This window comes from Oryzias latipes, chromosome 13 (assembly GCF_002234675.1).
Source record: "Oryzias latipes chromosome 13, ASM223467v1".
Classification (NCBI taxonomy): Eukaryota; Metazoa; Chordata; class Actinopteri; order Beloniformes; family Adrianichthyidae; genus Oryzias; species Oryzias latipes.
The window spans coordinates 21,978,109-21,996,221 of record NC_019871.2 but is presented as its reverse complement, the minus strand read 5'-3'; the positions used below and the strand labels follow the sequence as shown (position 1 = coordinate 21,996,221).

At 40.1% G+C, this 18,113-nt stretch overlaps 1 protein-coding gene across 4 annotated transcripts in view; it reads right to left on the bottom strand.

The window, feature by feature from the left end:
* Window positions 1-860: 860 nt before the first annotated feature.
* The window catches only part of arap1 (ArfGAP with RhoGAP domain, ankyrin repeat and PH domain 1), a 62,796-nt gene continuing 45,543 nt past the window's right edge, over window positions 861-18,113 (bottom strand). For 3 of the 4 annotated variants that reach the window (XM_004075811.4, XM_020708391.2, XM_020708393.2), the window contains 17 exons: window positions 16,633-16,825; window positions 16,481-16,526; window positions 16,192-16,355; window positions 14,773-14,985; window positions 14,549-14,654; window positions 14,313-14,460; window positions 13,557-13,640; window positions 13,029-13,115; window positions 12,815-12,932; window positions 11,629-11,742; window positions 11,405-11,550; window positions 11,223-11,305; window positions 10,650-10,709; window positions 8,663-8,726; window positions 8,424-8,582; window positions 3,518-3,563; window positions 861-1,884 (listed from right to left, as the gene is read on the bottom strand). In XM_004075811.4, the coding sequence (XP_004075859.2) occupies window positions 3,543-3,563; window positions 8,424-8,582; window positions 8,663-8,726; window positions 10,650-10,709; window positions 11,223-11,305; window positions 11,405-11,550; window positions 11,629-11,742; window positions 12,815-12,932; window positions 13,029-13,115; window positions 13,557-13,640; window positions 14,313-14,460; window positions 14,549-14,654; window positions 14,773-14,985; window positions 16,192-16,355; window positions 16,481-16,526; window positions 16,633-16,825 (1,806 nt within the window). In that variant the 3' untranslated portion in view covers window positions 861-1,884; window positions 3,518-3,542. The remainder of the gene's footprint in view (window positions 1,885-3,517; window positions 3,564-8,423; window positions 8,583-8,662; window positions 8,727-10,649; window positions 10,710-11,222; window positions 11,306-11,404; window positions 11,551-11,628; window positions 11,743-12,814; window positions 12,933-13,028; window positions 13,116-13,556; window positions 13,641-14,312; window positions 14,461-14,548; window positions 14,655-14,772; window positions 14,986-16,191; window positions 16,356-16,480; window positions 16,527-16,632; window positions 16,826-18,113) is intronic. The other variant, XM_020708392.2, reaches the window with a different exon arrangement.

Genomic DNA, 18,113 nt, shown 5'->3' with positions numbered 1-18,113 from the left:
TGTCTCGAGGTAAAGAGTGACCCGGATGTGTCAGTTCTGCTTAAAAGAGCGAAGGAAGAGCTGGTGGACCGCCATGACTCACACACAGAAAACTTCCTCAGGGTTGTACTTATGATCACTGTACACCACCACTCACACTTGACATTTTTCTCTGAAGCGTGTCTGTGAGCTACTGTTTTATGGCTTTGTGTTCAATTTTCATGAAACCTACAGGCTTGTAAAAGATTTGTTTTTCTATTTACATTTACGTCACACTGTATGTACACATGCAAAGCGCTGCAGGCGCTATTCCAGCCCAGCTTCTCTTCGTGCAGCTAAAGCGTGTTGAGTTAGTCCTGAAGCACATCAACCACATTACAATATCAAAGAAATAAAGAACCCAACGCTTAGAAAATACTACAAAACTAACCATTCTTTACAGTTTCAAAGAGAAGAAAGAATCCCAAAACAAAGCTAAAGCAAGTATATGTAAAGAAAAAACTGACCTTCATATGGAGAGATGTTTTTACTGATAGAGTGGAACAAAAGAATATTTCAATGTTTAAGTTAGAGGTTGTTTAATGAAGAACCAAATGGAAAACTTAATAGAAACATGTGACTGTGACATATACCCAAATTTGTTGTTGAATAAATGAGTCAACAAATGAATGGAGGATCGACGTTAAGATCTGCCTCCTTTTTCTTTTCGTCTGTCTTTGTTGTCTATCATCTCTTGTAAAACGTATGTATAAATGCATGCCATGTTTATTCATGGGATGGTGTAACATCCTATTTGTTAAGTGGTTTATAGGTTTTGTTTGTATAAAAAAAAAACAAAGAAGAAATCACAAACAGAATAAAAGACAGCAAAGATGCGGAAAGAGCTCCTTACTATTGACAGTTTATTTTTTAAATTAAATATTTACAAGATGAGATTCAGTAAACAGAACAATACAGTTGTTTTAATCCATTTGTTTCTTAAGCTCAAAAATCTTTGAAGGAAACAAAAGTCTCTAAAAAAAAAAAATCACTTGTTGGACTTTATTTCACACATTATGACCATCAAACATGTAAATGTAGTTTAACATCTAACCTTTTAAAGGTTCAGATAGCTTAACTGTAATGCATCAAGTAACTTTCATGTTTCATTTTTTTTTTTAGCCAAACGTTTTGCTCTCAGGTGCGACGTTCTTGTTCTCCTCGTTTTGGGATTATAGGGGGGTCCTTCAGTTTCACCACAGCAGCCAGGTCTTCCCAGACGTTAGAATCTCGCGCATACATCAGACACAAGCACATACATGTAACACGACCACACAAAAACGACAAATGTAGGGTAACAGATGCTGGTCCACCAATGTTAGAGTCCACATCAAAATCAGGAGACTGTGTCCCGGAATGACTCGAATTTTAAAAAGTGTTCAAGGCTAAGTTTCTGCATAATGTCACTGATTCATTAGGCAAAATAAAAAAACCATTTAGCTACAAAAACATATGCGATGTTAAAATAATAACTTAAGCACGCCGGCTTTGTGCCTAAAACTACAACAGTCTGTTCTGGAATAAATGCACTTCATGGTTTCATTAAGAGTGGAAACTATGGGATTTAAGATGCAAACTTGTTGCACAATAAGTAGGAAGGAGCAGTGGAAGTGAGGGAGTTTGTGGTCCATCTCCGCTTCGGTTCCTGTCATCTCTTCCTCAGCTCTGCGTGGAAATCGGAGAACATTTTGCATTTTTTTTGCATGTGTAAGATCCAGATTTCGTCCCGGTCCACATTGAAGTCTAAGGTCAGAGTCTGCTGGTGTTGCTGTTCTGAAAAACATCCTTCAATCTGGTCGCTACAATCACAGAACTAGAAAGTTTCTGGAATATTTGGAGGTCACCTGGAGTGTCCCGCCTTCCACTCTGTAAAGAACAAACGTCCAATCAGATGATTAAAATCAAATTTATAGAGCGATCCCCCTGACGTCTGTGCATGATGAAGTTAACAAGCAGTCCTCCTCCCTAAAAATCCCTTTCACAGTATTTTCCATCTACAGGGAGGTCAAGCTTATAATTCTTCTCCAGACCACGGATGTCTGGGAGCCATGGCAACCAGATATGAGACTGCTCATGAGAGGCGGACTTAATAAGCTGGAGAGCAGACAAACAACGATGCAGAAGGACTAACCGCCCAGGTTAAAATGACAGACACTCCCAAATTGTGCGGTCAAGTCTTTTTTGGAATGCAACTACTTGTAAAAATAACACATATTTTAAAATTACTTTGATATTTGTCCTCTTGGAAAAATTTCATACTTTGTTTTAAACTAGAGAAAATATGCTCTAAACTGTTTCTATGAAGGATTTAAGTGAATAACACACAAGTGAGTTTGAGGCCGACTTCAGAATTAGACGGGGCTAATATAGTTTATATAGCTTTACTAGACTTTATTGGATTCTCCTCAGTGTCTTTATGTAATGCACAAAATATACTTTTTCTCTCTATTCTATACTGCCCTATGCTATACTGTACAACACTGAACTGTCCTAAACTGCACTCCACGACAGGTTTCTATACTATATGATACTTCATATACTTTTCTTTACAATCCAACTGTACTACACTAAAGTGTAGTATACTGTAGTGTAAAATATTGCACTGTAAAATACTGTTCTTTACTAGTACACACTATATTCTACTATACTGTGAAATATTCTGTACTGTGATACACTATATTATACAGTTCTAAACTATATTTTACTGCATAGTAAGGTACTAGGCTGTAATATACTTTCCTGTGATGTTCTGCTGTAATAAAATATACTGTACTATTCTTTACTGTACTCGACTGTAATATACTATCCAATTAAATATTTATTTTTTAAAACATTTAAAACTGTTTATAATTTTCTAAGCACCCCTTTTTGTTGATTCATGACGTATAGCCTGAATAAAATAAATTAACATTTGTAATGTTTAGGTGAAAAAAAAGGAGAAAATGCTGAATGTGCACAGGAATGATTCTACAGCAATGTTTCCATGTGAGGGAAAAGACGCAACAATCTGCTGGGGAAAGAAATCAATAGAACTTTAGTGATCAAACCCAAGAGTCACTTTTGGTGTTTGTTCATGAGGAGTATTAAAACAGAGATAATTGAAGAAAGGAGCAGCTGTCCACCAATCTGAGAGGAGCTGTGAGTTCCTTCTAATCAACATGCATGTAAACCTCAGAGAAGAAGGCCTCAGTTATTCAGTTATAGTTCCAAAGATCAAGACAAAACAATCAGAAAATGGCGGCACAAGTAGAGCTTGTTAGCAGGAGAGCACAGGTTGAAGCTGCATCTTGGTATGATAGACTTTAAAAAACAGGGTTCCACATCCTTTAGAGTCAATATTATCCAGTGGAGCAGCCAAAGAACGACTAGAGGAAATCACTTGGTCAGAATCTGGGTTCAACTGACTGAAGCTCACAAGCCAGCAGTGTTTACGGCCATCAAACAATCTTAAAACAAAAGGACGAAAGTCGAAGTGGTGACGTGAGGAAATGTTGCTCACCTGCTAGCATACACCATGGCGAGCATCACTGCACGTCTCTAAGGAGCTGCAACACAAACACCAAAGGACATGAACAGACGTAAACAAAATGTTTAAAAAAACAAAAAATAAAAGCTTTTCTTTCAGACCGTCAGACATTTTTACTCCAAACAAAAAAAACGTGATTAGATCCATAATTGTTATAATTCTGTTCTTATTGGCTGTTATTGGACTTTTGTCTGTTTTGCTGTGAAATAAAAATGTTAAGTTCTTTTTGTGGCTAAAAGAGAGGTTTGTTCCATGCGGTTCTTCACACCTTCTCTTCACACTCAAAAAGTAACACACAGACACACAGTGATGACACTGGCACACACATCTACATCCTACAGACATGCAGCTCCATCACCAAAGCAATCCCGATTTTTTTCACACTTCAGACAAAAACAAAGAAACCCATTAAGAGCTGAGAGAGCAGAAAGGGAAGTAGGGTTAAGGGTGTGACGGATGAAACTAGGAGTGTGTATCGGCTTGAGTCTGGGGATACACTACGTATCCCGATATGCGTCCCGCGATACGATACATATCGCAATATTGTACCGGAACACATTTTCTTTTCTTTTTTTCAAGAGTACGACTTAGAAAAAAAAACTCTACCTGAATATTCATATGTGTTTCATTGTAACAAAATTGTAAATGTATTTTATTTAATGATCACAATGCCCTGCAACTGCATCTCATTTGTAAGTTGCTTTTACCCAAGCAAATTCACAGTGATTTTATTTTGGTTAAACAAAAAATAGTTGTTCTTAAAGGGAACAGTCAACACGGTCTGATTTTTTACAACAAATATTTTTCTAGTATGAGAAAAAAAAAATTAATCAATGTGTCTTAACCGATAAGGTTCTAAAAGTAAGATTGAGGAAGTAAAGTGCTGTGTATTTCCAACATTGCTAAATGTAGCTACTCCAGTTCTTTTAAGGGGTCAGGAGCCTGAACGGGGCTTCAAAAATAAAGGAAAGAAAAAAAACACCAGTTCTTTTCAGAATCAAAGTGTAATGAAACAACATGACAGGGTGGAGGAGAGCGCTTTAATGTGGCTAAGAGGCTTTATTGACATGACAGTCTGCATTGCAGCTCCGTTTTCTCACACGAGGAAGGAAACACGGATTTCACCGCTCATTGCCATGATGTTGGCCTTTTTTTACAGAGCGTTGTACACATCACTCTGATCCATCAGGTTGCTGATCAAGAATCTATTGCTGAGGTTCTGCAGAACTTTGGCCCGCTTTGCCGACAGCATTTGCCTGGTGCTACGTGCATTAGCCACTGCTTCAATGCTTCACTTGTTCTCATCTGAGCCCGCTACCAAGCACCGCAATCCGGGTTTTTCTATGATACTGGCAGCAACGTGGCACAGAGTTTTCAGTACCCATTCCTAGTAAAAACTAAGACGTACATGTCTCATAACAGCAAAACAAGCTGCTTCTCGCTGAGATCTTGTTGTTTTGTGTGGTGTAGAGCTGCTTAAAGAAGCTCAGTGTGCTCTGCTGCCAACTATCGCAGGTTTAAGTGAAAAACCAGAGTCAAACGCTGAAGGACACTCATAAATAAAGAAATATCACCCCGCCAGCATTTTTTATCGATACAAATATTGCCAAATGAAATATCGCAATGTATCACCGAATCGATTTTTTCCTACACCCATGGTGGAAACCAATAGAGATGTCAACAGTTTTGGTTTGGCTCCACAGAATTTTTCAATTAAAAATTAGGAGTTTGGAAGGATAGGATGCTGCTGTGTTCAGCAGGTGTGGCTGAATATTAGTGCCCTCCATGTCCACTCCGGTAAAAACAGCGTCAACAGCGTCTCGCCTGCAGATTCGAGTTCTGTCCAACTGTGTGGCTTTTTTGTGTCAGTCAGAATTTCATCAGGCATTTATGCAGAAACTCAGACTAGGGTCAGAGTCTGAAATAAATGAAATGTTGGGAAGCTGCGTGTCATTTCCCACTACTCCAGGAGGGGGTGCAGTAGTGCCGGTTTTAGGCACAGGTAGGACGGGGAATTGTCCGGGGCGCAAATTTAACGTGGGGAGGGGGGGGGGGTGTTGGGGTGACACAGCGGCTCAGTGCTGGTTTCCTAGGATCTGTTATATGACAGAGTTTGTAACAGCCTGAAACTGTGAACTGCCGTCCTGCATCTTCACGCTCCTGTCTCTTGTCACACGCGGCTGCATGTGTGAAAAAGGAAAGGGGAGGGGTAGTGGGCTCAAGCTGTGAGGTGGAACGGGGCACGTGGAAAGCTGCAAGCGCTGCCTGGATTGTGCAACACCAGGATCATCGCGCGCCTTTAGGATACATTCACACCGCAAGCTGAAACGACCCAATTCCGATTTTCTTTTGCCCCTATGCAACCTGAATCTGATCTTTTCATGACAGTCTGAACGACACAGATCCGATTTTTTCAAATGCGACCCAGGCCACTTAGGTATGTGGTCCTGAATCCGATACGTAGCCAATCTTTTGAAATGCGACCGCCGTCTGACCGGCCAGGCCCCATGAATTCGACCTGTACGTCATCAATACGCTACAATCGTCATCATTCTGCGTTAAAGTAGGTGGGAACGAGAACATAAACATCAATCATGGCGGACGATCCTGCTGAGACCAGTCAGTGGAAGGGAAGCGAGGTTCGATTTGATTCATATTTGGGGTGACAGCTCTATTCAGGCCAAACTCGAGGGCTCTTATTGCAACCGGGCGGTTTTTTGAAAAAATTTCTAGCGAAATGGCCGAGCGTGGTGTTGAACCCTTTCCCGCAATGAATTTTTTTCCTTCCCGACCGTGGCCAGAAGCGCGGGGGAAACCTTCTCCAGGGCCGAAGGCGGATCCTCCTTCGGGGTTCACTTCCCCGTTCTGACCCTCAGATTCTCCAGGGCGGGTTAATAAAGAGTCAATAGCATTTATTCTGGGGGAAGCCTTCTTTTATTACCGTTCTCCTTCCAACGTAACACAAAACACGAATGCGCGCACCCGACACACTTACGCTGCCCCCCCCCCCCCCCCCCCACCACACACACACACACACAATCCCTCCGGCGCTCTAGATGCTCTCTCTCCTCTCTCTTATTACACACACATTTCACGGTCACACAAGAGATCACAAAAGTTCCGATTTAATTGGAAATGTGAACGACCTTGCAAAAACAAATCTGATTTTTTCAAAAATTCGGAATTGAGCATTAAGCCCTGCAGTGTGAACGTAGCCTTAGATTACTCAGCTCATGCTAATAATGTCATTCTTTATGTACTATTGTAGACATTTTGATGACGTGTCTTTATTTTCCATAAATGTATTCTTTGTCTGGCTGTCGTTTAGTTGGAGTCCATATTTAACATAAAGACAGCAGGTAATGCAGTCAAACAGCTGCACTTTATGAGATCATAAATAATCAATTATTTAGAAAAACAATCAGCACAACGTTTTTATCTATTTCTTCAGACTAAAGACGTTAAATATATTGGTGCTGCTGTGTTAATGTTTCAGATCAATTTACATTTAATATTATTTATTGATTTTTTTTCTCAGCATCAAAGGGTTCATTTGGTCAAAAATGTTTTAAGTTTAAATAAGAAATGACATATTTCTTTATTTCAGGCACTTTAAGTTCCTTTTCTGTTTTAGACTAGAACAGGGTTTCTGTGGCTAAAAAAAGCTAATATTTGTTGTAATTGGATTTATATTGCTTTTTTCTTTTGTTAATATTAAAAGATACAATTTCAGGCATACTTAAACAAATGTTATAGATACTAACCTAATATATTGTCACCGCACGAGTGTGTGTGTGAGGGGGGACATGTTTTTTTTCCCAGGGGGGGACCTGCCAGAAAATCATCGAGAGGCAATGAGTTACCACAACTCTTTAACCGTTTAGGAAATAAACCTAATTCCAACACATTCTGAAGACAGGAAAAGCCGCTCAGCGTCAGAATCAGTTGGTTTACGTTTATTTTGTAAACACTTCAGTACTGTAAAGTGTTGCATATCAGAGCAAAGCTGCTTGTCTCCACTTCAGAATTAGTTGGAATTACGTTAATTACGTTGACGGTTATAGACTTGGGGTAATTCAAAGAATGAAAACACTGGAGGTAATGGGTTAAAGACTGACGATTTCCTTCACCATACAAAGTCCCAGAGCTTACATCTGGAAAAGTATCAGAGACGAGAACGACCATGTTTGCTAATTTTTTGTTTTTTTCAGCTAGTTCTCTCAGGACAGCGACTTTGTAACTTGTTTTTCTTCCCTAAGATAAACATTTTGTTTCCTTAAAATAATTAAATAAAATCAGTGATTATTTTTTTGGGAAGAAAACAACTTATTTAGTTGTCACAAGAAAAAAATAATTTTGCAAGATAACTGAAAAAATCTTTACTTATGAAACTTACTCATGAGTATCAGGAGAACACGTAGGCGTTTGTTGGAGAGGTGATCCGAAATGGCAAACACAGGATTATCAATTTTTGTTTCCTCACGAGACTTAAGTCATTAGAAAATGAATTATAGTTTTATTCATTTTCTTATATTTACCCTCAAGGTAACATCTTATAAAGTTGTTTTCTCAAAAAATTAGCTATACCTTTATTAATTATCTTATTTTTATTATTGAGAAAACAAGTGAGCTGAGAAGATAAAAAAAATAAAATAAATAAAGGTATTAGAAGACATGGTCATTCTCGGTTTTTTGAAGTAAAGAACATAGATGCATTCATGATAGAAATCACAGTTGAATCATCAATCTGAACACATTGATCCTGCATGAGTGGAACCCCCAGCTCCTGCTCTTTTTATCACAGGTGAATAAAGGTGCAGGAGGGTTTAGCTCTGGATTGAGTCCTGGATTAACCCGAGTGATTGGCAGATTGACTCACAGAAAGCGCGTCTTGGCTGAAAGATGCTACGCTGTTCCGCATCTCATTCTCACTGCCACGCAGCGGAATCAGTGACACGTTACCATGACGTGCGTCCGGCAGCACGCGGCTAACCCGGGTCTGCTGGAGTCCGTCCTGAGGCCACACGTTACCATCATACTGAGACACAGGGGGGAGAAAGCAACAACGTTTTAAGAATGGAATGTGTGTGAACAGCCACTGTGAGCGAGAAAGCATACCTGGAAGCTGAGGAACGTGGCGAGCCATTCCTTCATTTCTGATTGGGTGTCACAGCAGAGATACCTGGAACATAAAAACAGGAATTCATCTTTAAGTTTGCAGGATTCTGTTCATTCACAGGATAATTCTAACCTTTTAGAAACACACAAAACCATCATTTAAACAGATCTAAGGTCCACTGATAAGTATGTGTGTTTTCCCATTTAACAAATGGAAAATGTTCAGGTCTTAAACCCAACAAGATCTTGAAGTTGAATCTGGATTTTAGTCTTCTTAAAATGTTACGCTTTGGCAAAATCTTTCAAGGAGTAAAGACTGCCATGACTTCATTTTAAAAAAAAGTCCCCAGGAAGAATGACAATCTTCATCAGCTAGGAGTCCAAAAATTGTTTTCCGCAATTGGCTTCTTAAAAGGTCATTGAATGTGCCCGAAAACTGGCCTTGACGATACAAACCAATAAATATCTTCTGTTTTGAGCTTCAAAACATCACAAAATGTATTTTCGGTTTGTAAAAAGCTACTTACAAATATTTAGAGTGTAGTTTTGTTGCTAGATTCAGTTATTCCTTCATGGTCAATCGGTTTGCGGTTGAGTACAGTTTCAGAAACAAGACGCTAAAAAACGACTCAAATATGACCGACGAGTCCCTGCAAAGGACTGCCGACACAACCAGGCTCGTCTTCACCCATCAGTAGCTAGGATAGGTCCCAGCAACCTTGACAGGAATTGGAAAAACCACATAAACATAAACAACAGGGGACAGCCTGGTAACATGTTTCTAGATCCTTTTCTTCAGTGTCTGCCTTTCAGGCTCTTATTTTTTCTTTTAGTTCTGAAATCTTCCCTTGGCTGTATTTGCGCCTTCCTCCCAAGGGTATTCGTTGCAGTGAACCACATGAAGGAGCAGAAGAAGGGATGAAACGGCCAACGGTGCAACATTCCCACTGCTGCTGGGAATGCAGGCATTCTGCAGAACAGCATGTGTGGCTGCACACATATTAGCTGTGTTCATACGTTTTAAAAGCTTTAAAGCTACCAGGAAGTTTATTGGTTATTACCCTTTCAAAATAAAATGATAAATGTGTTTGTGTAGGTATCTTTGTTATTCTTTGATTCTGTTTAGCTTCAGTGACCACAAAAGTCTACAGAACAACAGTTCTTTTATGTAGATCTATTTCAGCTCATGGTGTTCACTCTGGACGAGTAGGGAAAGATTTATTTGTTTTTTTTCTTTTTCTACTGTTTACTAGCATATGTCTGTCACCTACAGTTGAAAGAGGCTTAGTGCGAAATGTCAAAGCTGTGCAGAACTCATGGAAAAAGTTCTGTTTATTGCTAGCATCCTCAAAACAGCGGATATTCATTTTTTATAATCCAAATTGCGGTTATAAAAAACTTGCATAGCTAAGCACTGACGCAAGAGTTTTGAACGTGGAAGCCTGAAACGCGCATATACGCACGTTTACAAAGATCTTTCTTTTCTGGAAATGCCTTACTGAGGGCAGTGGGAACATAGCTTTAGGAAGATATGGACAAAAACACACTATTATTTGCAATCCATGTAATATAAACTCAAATTTTCTTTAGAAACATTAAAAACGGATAAATTTGAAAAATGCAGGTTCAGTGGGGCAAAACAAAAAACTTCTCAAATATGAGTTCTGTAGTTTTGATTAAAACCAAAGGGACTGTGGAGCTGTGCTGTGATTGGATGCAGTGTGGCGTCCACAAATGCATCATAGCTGGGGACCATATTTTTCCTCCTTTTTTGCAGGGACTTGACCCTCCACCTTTGAGCTCAAAGAGCCTTCCATTGCAATGATTATGCTCACATTGATACCATAAATGTGATCTTGAGGAGAAAAACGGATAGCAAACAGAGGCGCTTACAGCAAAGTCCGACTGCTTGCATGCTTTCACTTGAGGAGCAACACTTGACCCAGAACATGTAATTAGCTGGATGCTGCTGAAGATATTGACTCACCACTGCTGCCTCTCAGACTTTTCCTGCTTCTTGGTCTCATACACAACAGTCAGACCCCAACTGGAAACAGAGAAGACAAATGAAATACTATAACAATCTGCTTTGGTTGTTCTTGGATTTATCCTGCCCCCTAGTGACTGTTGAGCATCAGTTACAGGGACTAAATGTGAGTTTACTTTTAGGTGTAGTTAACACTGACTTTCCTAAACATTTCTATGATTTGAAGCCACAAAAAACAGGAATGTTTTAGTCGCATTTTTCATGTAAAAAAATATGTAAACATGAATTAAGTCCCTAAATAAATCCAGTAAATGTAAGACTGTACCATGTAAAAAAACAAGCCCAGTGGTTTTAAATGGTATATTGTACCCAAAGAAAATAAAAGAGAAATGAAAATACAAATGGACAAAATTAAAACTTTCTACAGATGTTCAACATCAGGCAGCTGATAAATCAAATGTCACCAGCAATGAAAAAAAATGATGATATTTAACTTGCATCTTTTGATTTTCTCCTTTGTTTCAAACAGGAACACCTTTTAACATTTTCCTATAAGATGAAATGTTTTCTCACCATGTGGGAGCGCGAAGTTTCTTTTTGATTCCATTATAAACCTTCAAGTTTTTCGTGGGCCATTCCCGGTCTGGGCGGTTACTCTGACAGAGCGAAAGAACAGAGCAGATCAACACAAAAAAATGAAACCATTTAAGTCACATAATAAAAACCTTGGTCGTGTTTGCTGCAGTCACTCTTACTCTAATTTCTCTGTACATTCTGAGGTTGCTCGAACTTAGGATAAAATATCGGTCGTGGAAATTTCCGGAAGACAGTCCCAATCCCAGGATGCTTCGCTCTTCTCTGAATTTCATCATCCCGTGTTTGGAGGCATCCGACTTAGTGGCTGGAGGTAATAATGACAGATTATCCAACAGTTCAGGCGGACAATGTAGAGATTATTGACAAAGAATTAGGTTCTCACACAAGTAGATGAGCATTCCGTCCATGCCGGGATGCTTCTTAATGAGTAAATGGGAATTGGTCCCTAAAGAATGAAGAATCGCCAAGACCCGTTCCTGATAATGAAGAGGACGTTCTGAGGAATAAGGAAGAACACAGATAATAAACTAAAAGATTCACAGCATGAGCGAAGGAAGACATTTTAAACCTGCTCTTTAAAGTGTAGACACATGCACGGGTTGACCTGTACGGGTACTGTGTGTTTTTGGGTTGTCCGGGCCCGTAGAAGGTCATAGATCAGAGCGGCTGCGTCTTGAGAGGAGCAAAGGTGCGTCTGGCAGTTTTTCAAAAATGGAATCAATGTGCGATTGTTGTTTGTGTGTGGTGAGTGTATTTAGGAGTATTTTTAGGGTTGCACACAGTGATGCTGTCGTTAAGTGCCCTTATGCCACACTCTAGTCGTTAGTAAAGCCTTATTCACAACTGACCTTAAGGCTGGATTTGGACTGTCTAAGGGCATAAAATGGGTAAAAAAAATGGGGCACGCAATGAACGTGCACTTTTGTAAACAGAACTTGAGGGCCCTTTGCGCAGTTCACAAGAATGGTGGGGTTGAAAAGATGAAAATCTCTACGACCCACCTTCCTCTCACCTACTACACCCTTACTCACCCAAACTTTTGCTAAAAGTGTTCCTTTTGACCTGTCGCCTGCAGCATGCTCATAGAAAAAATATCTGCGCAAACATTTTGGTTCCACAGGCTCACGTAGCAGACTATGACCTTAATATTTTATGCAGGCCACCTGCGTGCCCTGGCCCAGATCATATCCACCTGTAACGGCTTTAGACAGTTCACACAAAAATCACAAAATCTGCCAGATGCACCCGCTGGTATTCGATAGGCCACCTCTGAGCACCACCTTCTCACCCATTTGTGAGAAGAGCCTTCTTGGTTTGTGTCATTGTCCAAGTCATTTTGTTAATTCTTTCCATCTTTAGTTATGAAAGCATGAAGTATCTTTACAACAGCTCCCCTCAAGATGCAGCTGTTTCTCTCTATGACCCTACACAGCCCCGAACAACCCAAAAACCTGCAGCAACAGTACGGATAACCCCCCAGTACGGGTGCATGGAATCAAAGCTGAAATAAAAGAATGGGATTTTTTTTTTTTTTATCCATGGCTGTTTTGCATCCTTTAATATCTCACCCATTTCCTCCTTGTCGCAGACTTCCCAGCAGCTCCAGTATTCCTTGTCTTTAAAAGGGATGTTACGCTTGTCCAAAACTTCACATGTCAGCTCTGCTGCCGTCATAGAACCAGGAATCTGTCCACAGAACAGAAACCTGCATTGGCTCCAACTGTGGCTCAGAACACAACCAGACAAGAGCAGAACAGTGCGTTTGGCCATCGGTACGTTTACCTGCACACTCTGCTCTATTGTCCCATCTTTTTCTTCAAGATACACAGTACAGATGAAGCTGGGAGCTGGAGTAAATTCCGGTCGTGGCTAATATATACATGAGAGATGACAAAAAGTAACTTTAAATTTAGCAATAAAGTTTTATTGCTACAGAAATGCTACTATTAGAGAAAAAAAACATGAATTTTCCTCTCATATCCTTAGATGGCACTTAACTTAATGCAACTTTAAAATTAAATAAATAAAACAGTGACCACTTCTTTCTATAGAAACGATGGAATGAGTTTTTGTCACTGACTACAAACCTCGGATCTCCCCAAAACAAATAAAACCGAATCTGAAGGATATACTACACATCAGTGAAGTATTCAATGACTAATGCGAGCATGAAAAAATGATGGCTGCAGAGTGTAATTGATAAAAACAACCATATCAGTGCTCCTCCAGTGTGATCAGCCTGCAGAAAGCAGCGAGTCATGGTGCATTGTTCTGTTCTACATGCTGAACGGAATTTCTTAAAATGCTCACAGGAAACTTTGTGTTGAGTTTCTCGTGCATCTGCAGGATGGCTTTGATCTCCTCCAGCTGTCTTTTTAGCTGCTGCTCATCAACCTATGAACCAACATGAACAACACAAAACATTACATGTTTAAACTGCAGGGTAGAATGTCATGTAGTAAAAATTGCATGCAGCTGTTTTCAGTACAAAGTAAACCGTTTAGACAAGAGCTTTTTTTGTATTTTACAAATGTGTTCCCTAATGTCTTCCCTAGAAGTTGTAGACTGTGTTTCCTCGTTTATTGAGGGAACGATGTTTTAAAAATAACCTGTGAAAGACGAAATTCTCAAAGCAATCATCTTTATTTTTTATATGATTCTAGATGTTTTAAGACTGTAAAACCCCTTAGCCATACACCTACATTTCACACTTTCTCTTGTTTAAAATCCCACTCCGATCATCTTTTGATCTATTTTTAAAGCGTTCCCAGTTTCTTCTTTAATTTATGATTTTGACGTTTTTAGCCAAAATCCAGAAATCTGTCGTTTTCAAGGACAGTTTCTACAGAGTGGCAGTAGTTTATTAGAAATGTGCCTCCCACTGACTTATAGCAAGGGCCCACTATACAGTTTGTGCACCTGCAGCACTCATTTCCCTCAGAGAACTGATTTCTGACAACTCCAATTTGCAGACTTGAGCTTTTCTTTTTTTCTGCGGTTATGAGGGACGTTTGAGCAGCTCTGTGGAGAATCTCTGATACTGGTTGGTCTGTACTAAAGCCCGACCTCAAAGATGAGTATGTAGTGCTGTATAAGGTCCTCAATGGCGCGCCCAGCAGTGTAGTCTTTCCCATCAGTCTGGAACAGAGTGGGACCAAACACTATGGCCAGATTGTGGAGGTTCATCTGGTTCAGGTCAGAAAAACACTGCACACTGAAACACACAGACGCACAGTGAATCCAACAACCGGCGGATGAAACATGAGCTCCTTTTATTGTTTGTCTCGTCAGCTGTTTCTCACCAGTACAGGTGGTTGATAAGAGCTTGTAGTGTTGCCCTGTTGACACGAGGAAGGCGGTTCAACAGGTCCTTGTACTGAGAGATTTTTGAGTTTTCAAGATCACCGGCTGCATCACAAAACACACAGAAAGGACATAAAACATTCTGAAAACAGGGAAAATATTCCCACACAAGAGCACGACATTTGGGGAGTTTTGAAGTGTACAAACGTAAAATGAATCTCACCAGCTACTGTGAGCCAGTCTCTGGCGTGTTCTGAGGTGAACAGCCCGTCTTCCAGTTCCCTGAAGAAACGTTTGAGGGTGTTGGAGACGTCGTCCACCTGGTGCTCACCCTCCTTCAGGCACAGGCTGCGAGCGTCTCTGTGGAATCGCTCGCATAATGCCGCCACGCGAGAGTTCACACCACTCTTACGATAAATGCCCTCTGATTTCAGACCTAAAGATTTAAAGGCATAGGGAGAAACAATAATGCAATAAACTCAAAGATGGGTAGAGAAAAACTACCTCAGTGACTTTTGGTATAGACTAAAATTATATAATCTGGTGCATTATGGGAATTGCTGATCTGATCAAACTTTAAAGATAAATAAATGAATCAAAGTACTCAAACTTTATTGTTTCACAACAATTCTTTTTCCTACTGAGAGGAAAATCTCAATAACCCCCTTCAGGAGGAGAACATAAAATCTAAAGCGGCAAATGTTCTGCAGAGCATTTTACATATGAATAAGCAGCAGTTTGGTTCAATAATGACCAATAGCAATATCGTAAAGAAACCCAACCCCTCAGCTTTAACCAGTTTAGTCCATTAAAATGAAAATCTTGTCAGTCCACTTTATGAAAAAAGAGGAAGAAGAAAAACCAAACCCTCATGTGCTTTAAAAAGACTAAAACAAATGCTTTTTGCAATTTTTCAGGATTGTTTTTTGTTGTTGTTGTTTGTAATGCACAAAACAAAACAGAGAACCATAAATCAAGGTTTGAACCGAATAATGGGGAACATAAATGGGTTCGTCACCAATGTAAACACCACAGGGTCTCACTACTTTATAAAATTACATTTAAGTGTTTTAGAACTGTGTTTTTAGTGTATTTGACATGTTCTTGTGGCATTTTTCTGATGATGGATGACATATATAAAGAAAATTAAGCTCAAAATTGCATTTTTTTAAACTGCCTTCAGGAATGATTCAGTTTGACACAATCAGAGAAAACTTATTCGTTAAAGTTCAAAAACTCAGTTAGTTTAATCCAGAAGAATGTTTTTTTTTCCAGAAAGGAAAGATTTTTGATTTTCAAAGAAACCGACGAGGAATAAAGAGGCAGTCTTTCAAGTTCTTCAGAATGAATCATGTGATCAGAGGAATGAGGACATTCGCTTCACTTTGCTTTCCAACACTGCAGCAGTTTTTCTCTGATGAAGGTGGGAGGAAAGACGATGATGGAGCGATAAAGCAGACAAGACAAAGAGCAGCGAATGAGAAGCAGAGTAAGACGGAGGAGGAACAGAGTTTCTTTGTTGTATTATGGTCTGTCAGTCTCCTGCTGTTGAGTGTTGAGGGTCCTCTCACAGCAGATGGTGACTGCAGGACACACACGGCGTGGAGCTCCTCCTACAGTACGGTTGTACGTTTTCTCTTACCGTACTGTGTGATGAAGCTGATGCAGCTCAGAACTATGACAGGAACGTCCGTCTCTGTGAGCTGCTGCTCGCTCAGCGTGTCTCCTCCACTCCTTGCTGCTTCCTGGATGGCTCCACACCAGCCAGCAAAGTCCAACTTCCTTTCTCCTTCAATGTACAAAGTCCTGAACAAAAAAAACCCCAAAGAATAATGAAAGAAAAAGGATTTAGAGCTTTTTTTTTGACAAAAGAGAAATTTCATTTGCTTTAGTCATATTAAAAATAAAGTCTGACTTTATGTATGCCTCACCTGCCTTTCTCCACCAGAACCAAAACTTCATTGTCTTGTTGAATGGCTTCAAAACAAAGAAAAAAGTATTATTAATATTATCACCTCCCACACCTTCCATCTGAAAGCACAAATGTAAGATTTTCCAAAATGCTTCCACAAACCACACTCACAAAGTTCATTCAGCTTCCGGAGATGGATCTTCTCTCCTTTGCTGCTCTCCAGGTAAACGTGAAGTGTGGAGCCCACAAGCGCAAACCAGCCGACCTTGGATGTTTGCAGGTTCAAGCCGTCTTTATACTTAAGTTTTCCAATGCGCTCGAAGTTCAGTCTCAGCAGCGGCTCAGCTGCAGCCGGGATTAAGCTCTACAAACGACAACGTGTGGACAGTGTCTCACAGTCACCCTTACGCAATATTTAATTTGCTTTATTAAGAATTTAAACAAGAATATACAGTCATTCATCTTTCATTTATTCCTCTTCTCAACCAGTTTATCCCTTTCGGGTTCATGGGGCTGCCGGAGCCTATCCCGACCACTTGTGAACAAAGGCGGGGACACCCTGGACAGGTCGCTAGTCTGTTGCTCGGCCACAATCACACATCCATGAACACTCACATTCACACCAAGGGACAATTTAGAGTGACCAATTAACCTACAGCGGTGGACAAAACTGTTGGTACCCCTCAGTTAAAGAAAGAAAGTCCACAATGCCCACTGAAATGACTTGAAACGGTCAAAGTTATCAATAAATTAAAATTTGTTGAAATTAAATAATCAAAATCAGCCATTACTTTTGAGTTGTTGATTAACACAAGTATTTAAAAAAACAAACTAATGAAATAGGGCTGGTCAAAAATGATGGTACCACCATAAAAGACAGAACTAATTGCCCAGGGGGTCATGATGAGCTCAGGTATGTCCTTTCATTGACATCACAGCTGTTTTCAAACCCATAATCAGTCAGTCTGCCTATTTAAAGGTAGTCAAATAGTCACGTTGCTGTTTGGTGAAAAGGTGTGAACCACACTGAACATGGACAACAGAAAGCCAAGGAGGGAATTGTCCCAGGACATTAGAAACAAAATTATAGACAAACATCATAAAGGTTAAGGCTATAAAACCATCTCTAAGCAGCTTGAAGTTCCTGTGACGACAGTGGCACATATTATTCAGAGGTTTAAGACCCACGGGACAGTAGCCAACCTCCCTGGACGTGGCCGGAAGAGGAAAATTTATGACAATTGAGGAGACGGATAGTTGGAACTGTGTCCAAAGAGCCCAGAAGAACCTCCAAAGACATTAAAGGAGAACTCCTAGATCAAGGTACATCAGTGTCAGATCCCACCATTCGTCGTTGTTTGAGGCAGAGTGGACTTCATGGGAGACGACCAAGGAGGACACCACTGTTGAAAAGAAATCATCAAAAAGCCAGACTGGAATTTGCAAAAATGCATTCTGGGAAAATGTCCTTTGGACAGATGAGACAAAACTGGAGCTTTCTGGTAAGGCACATCAGCTCTATGTTGGTAGACTCAAAAATGAAGTATACAACCAAAAGGACACTGTCCCTACTGTGAAACATGAAGGAGGCTCAGTTCTGTTTTGGGGCTGCTTTGCTGCATCTGGAACAGGGTGTCTTGAAGTTGTGCAAG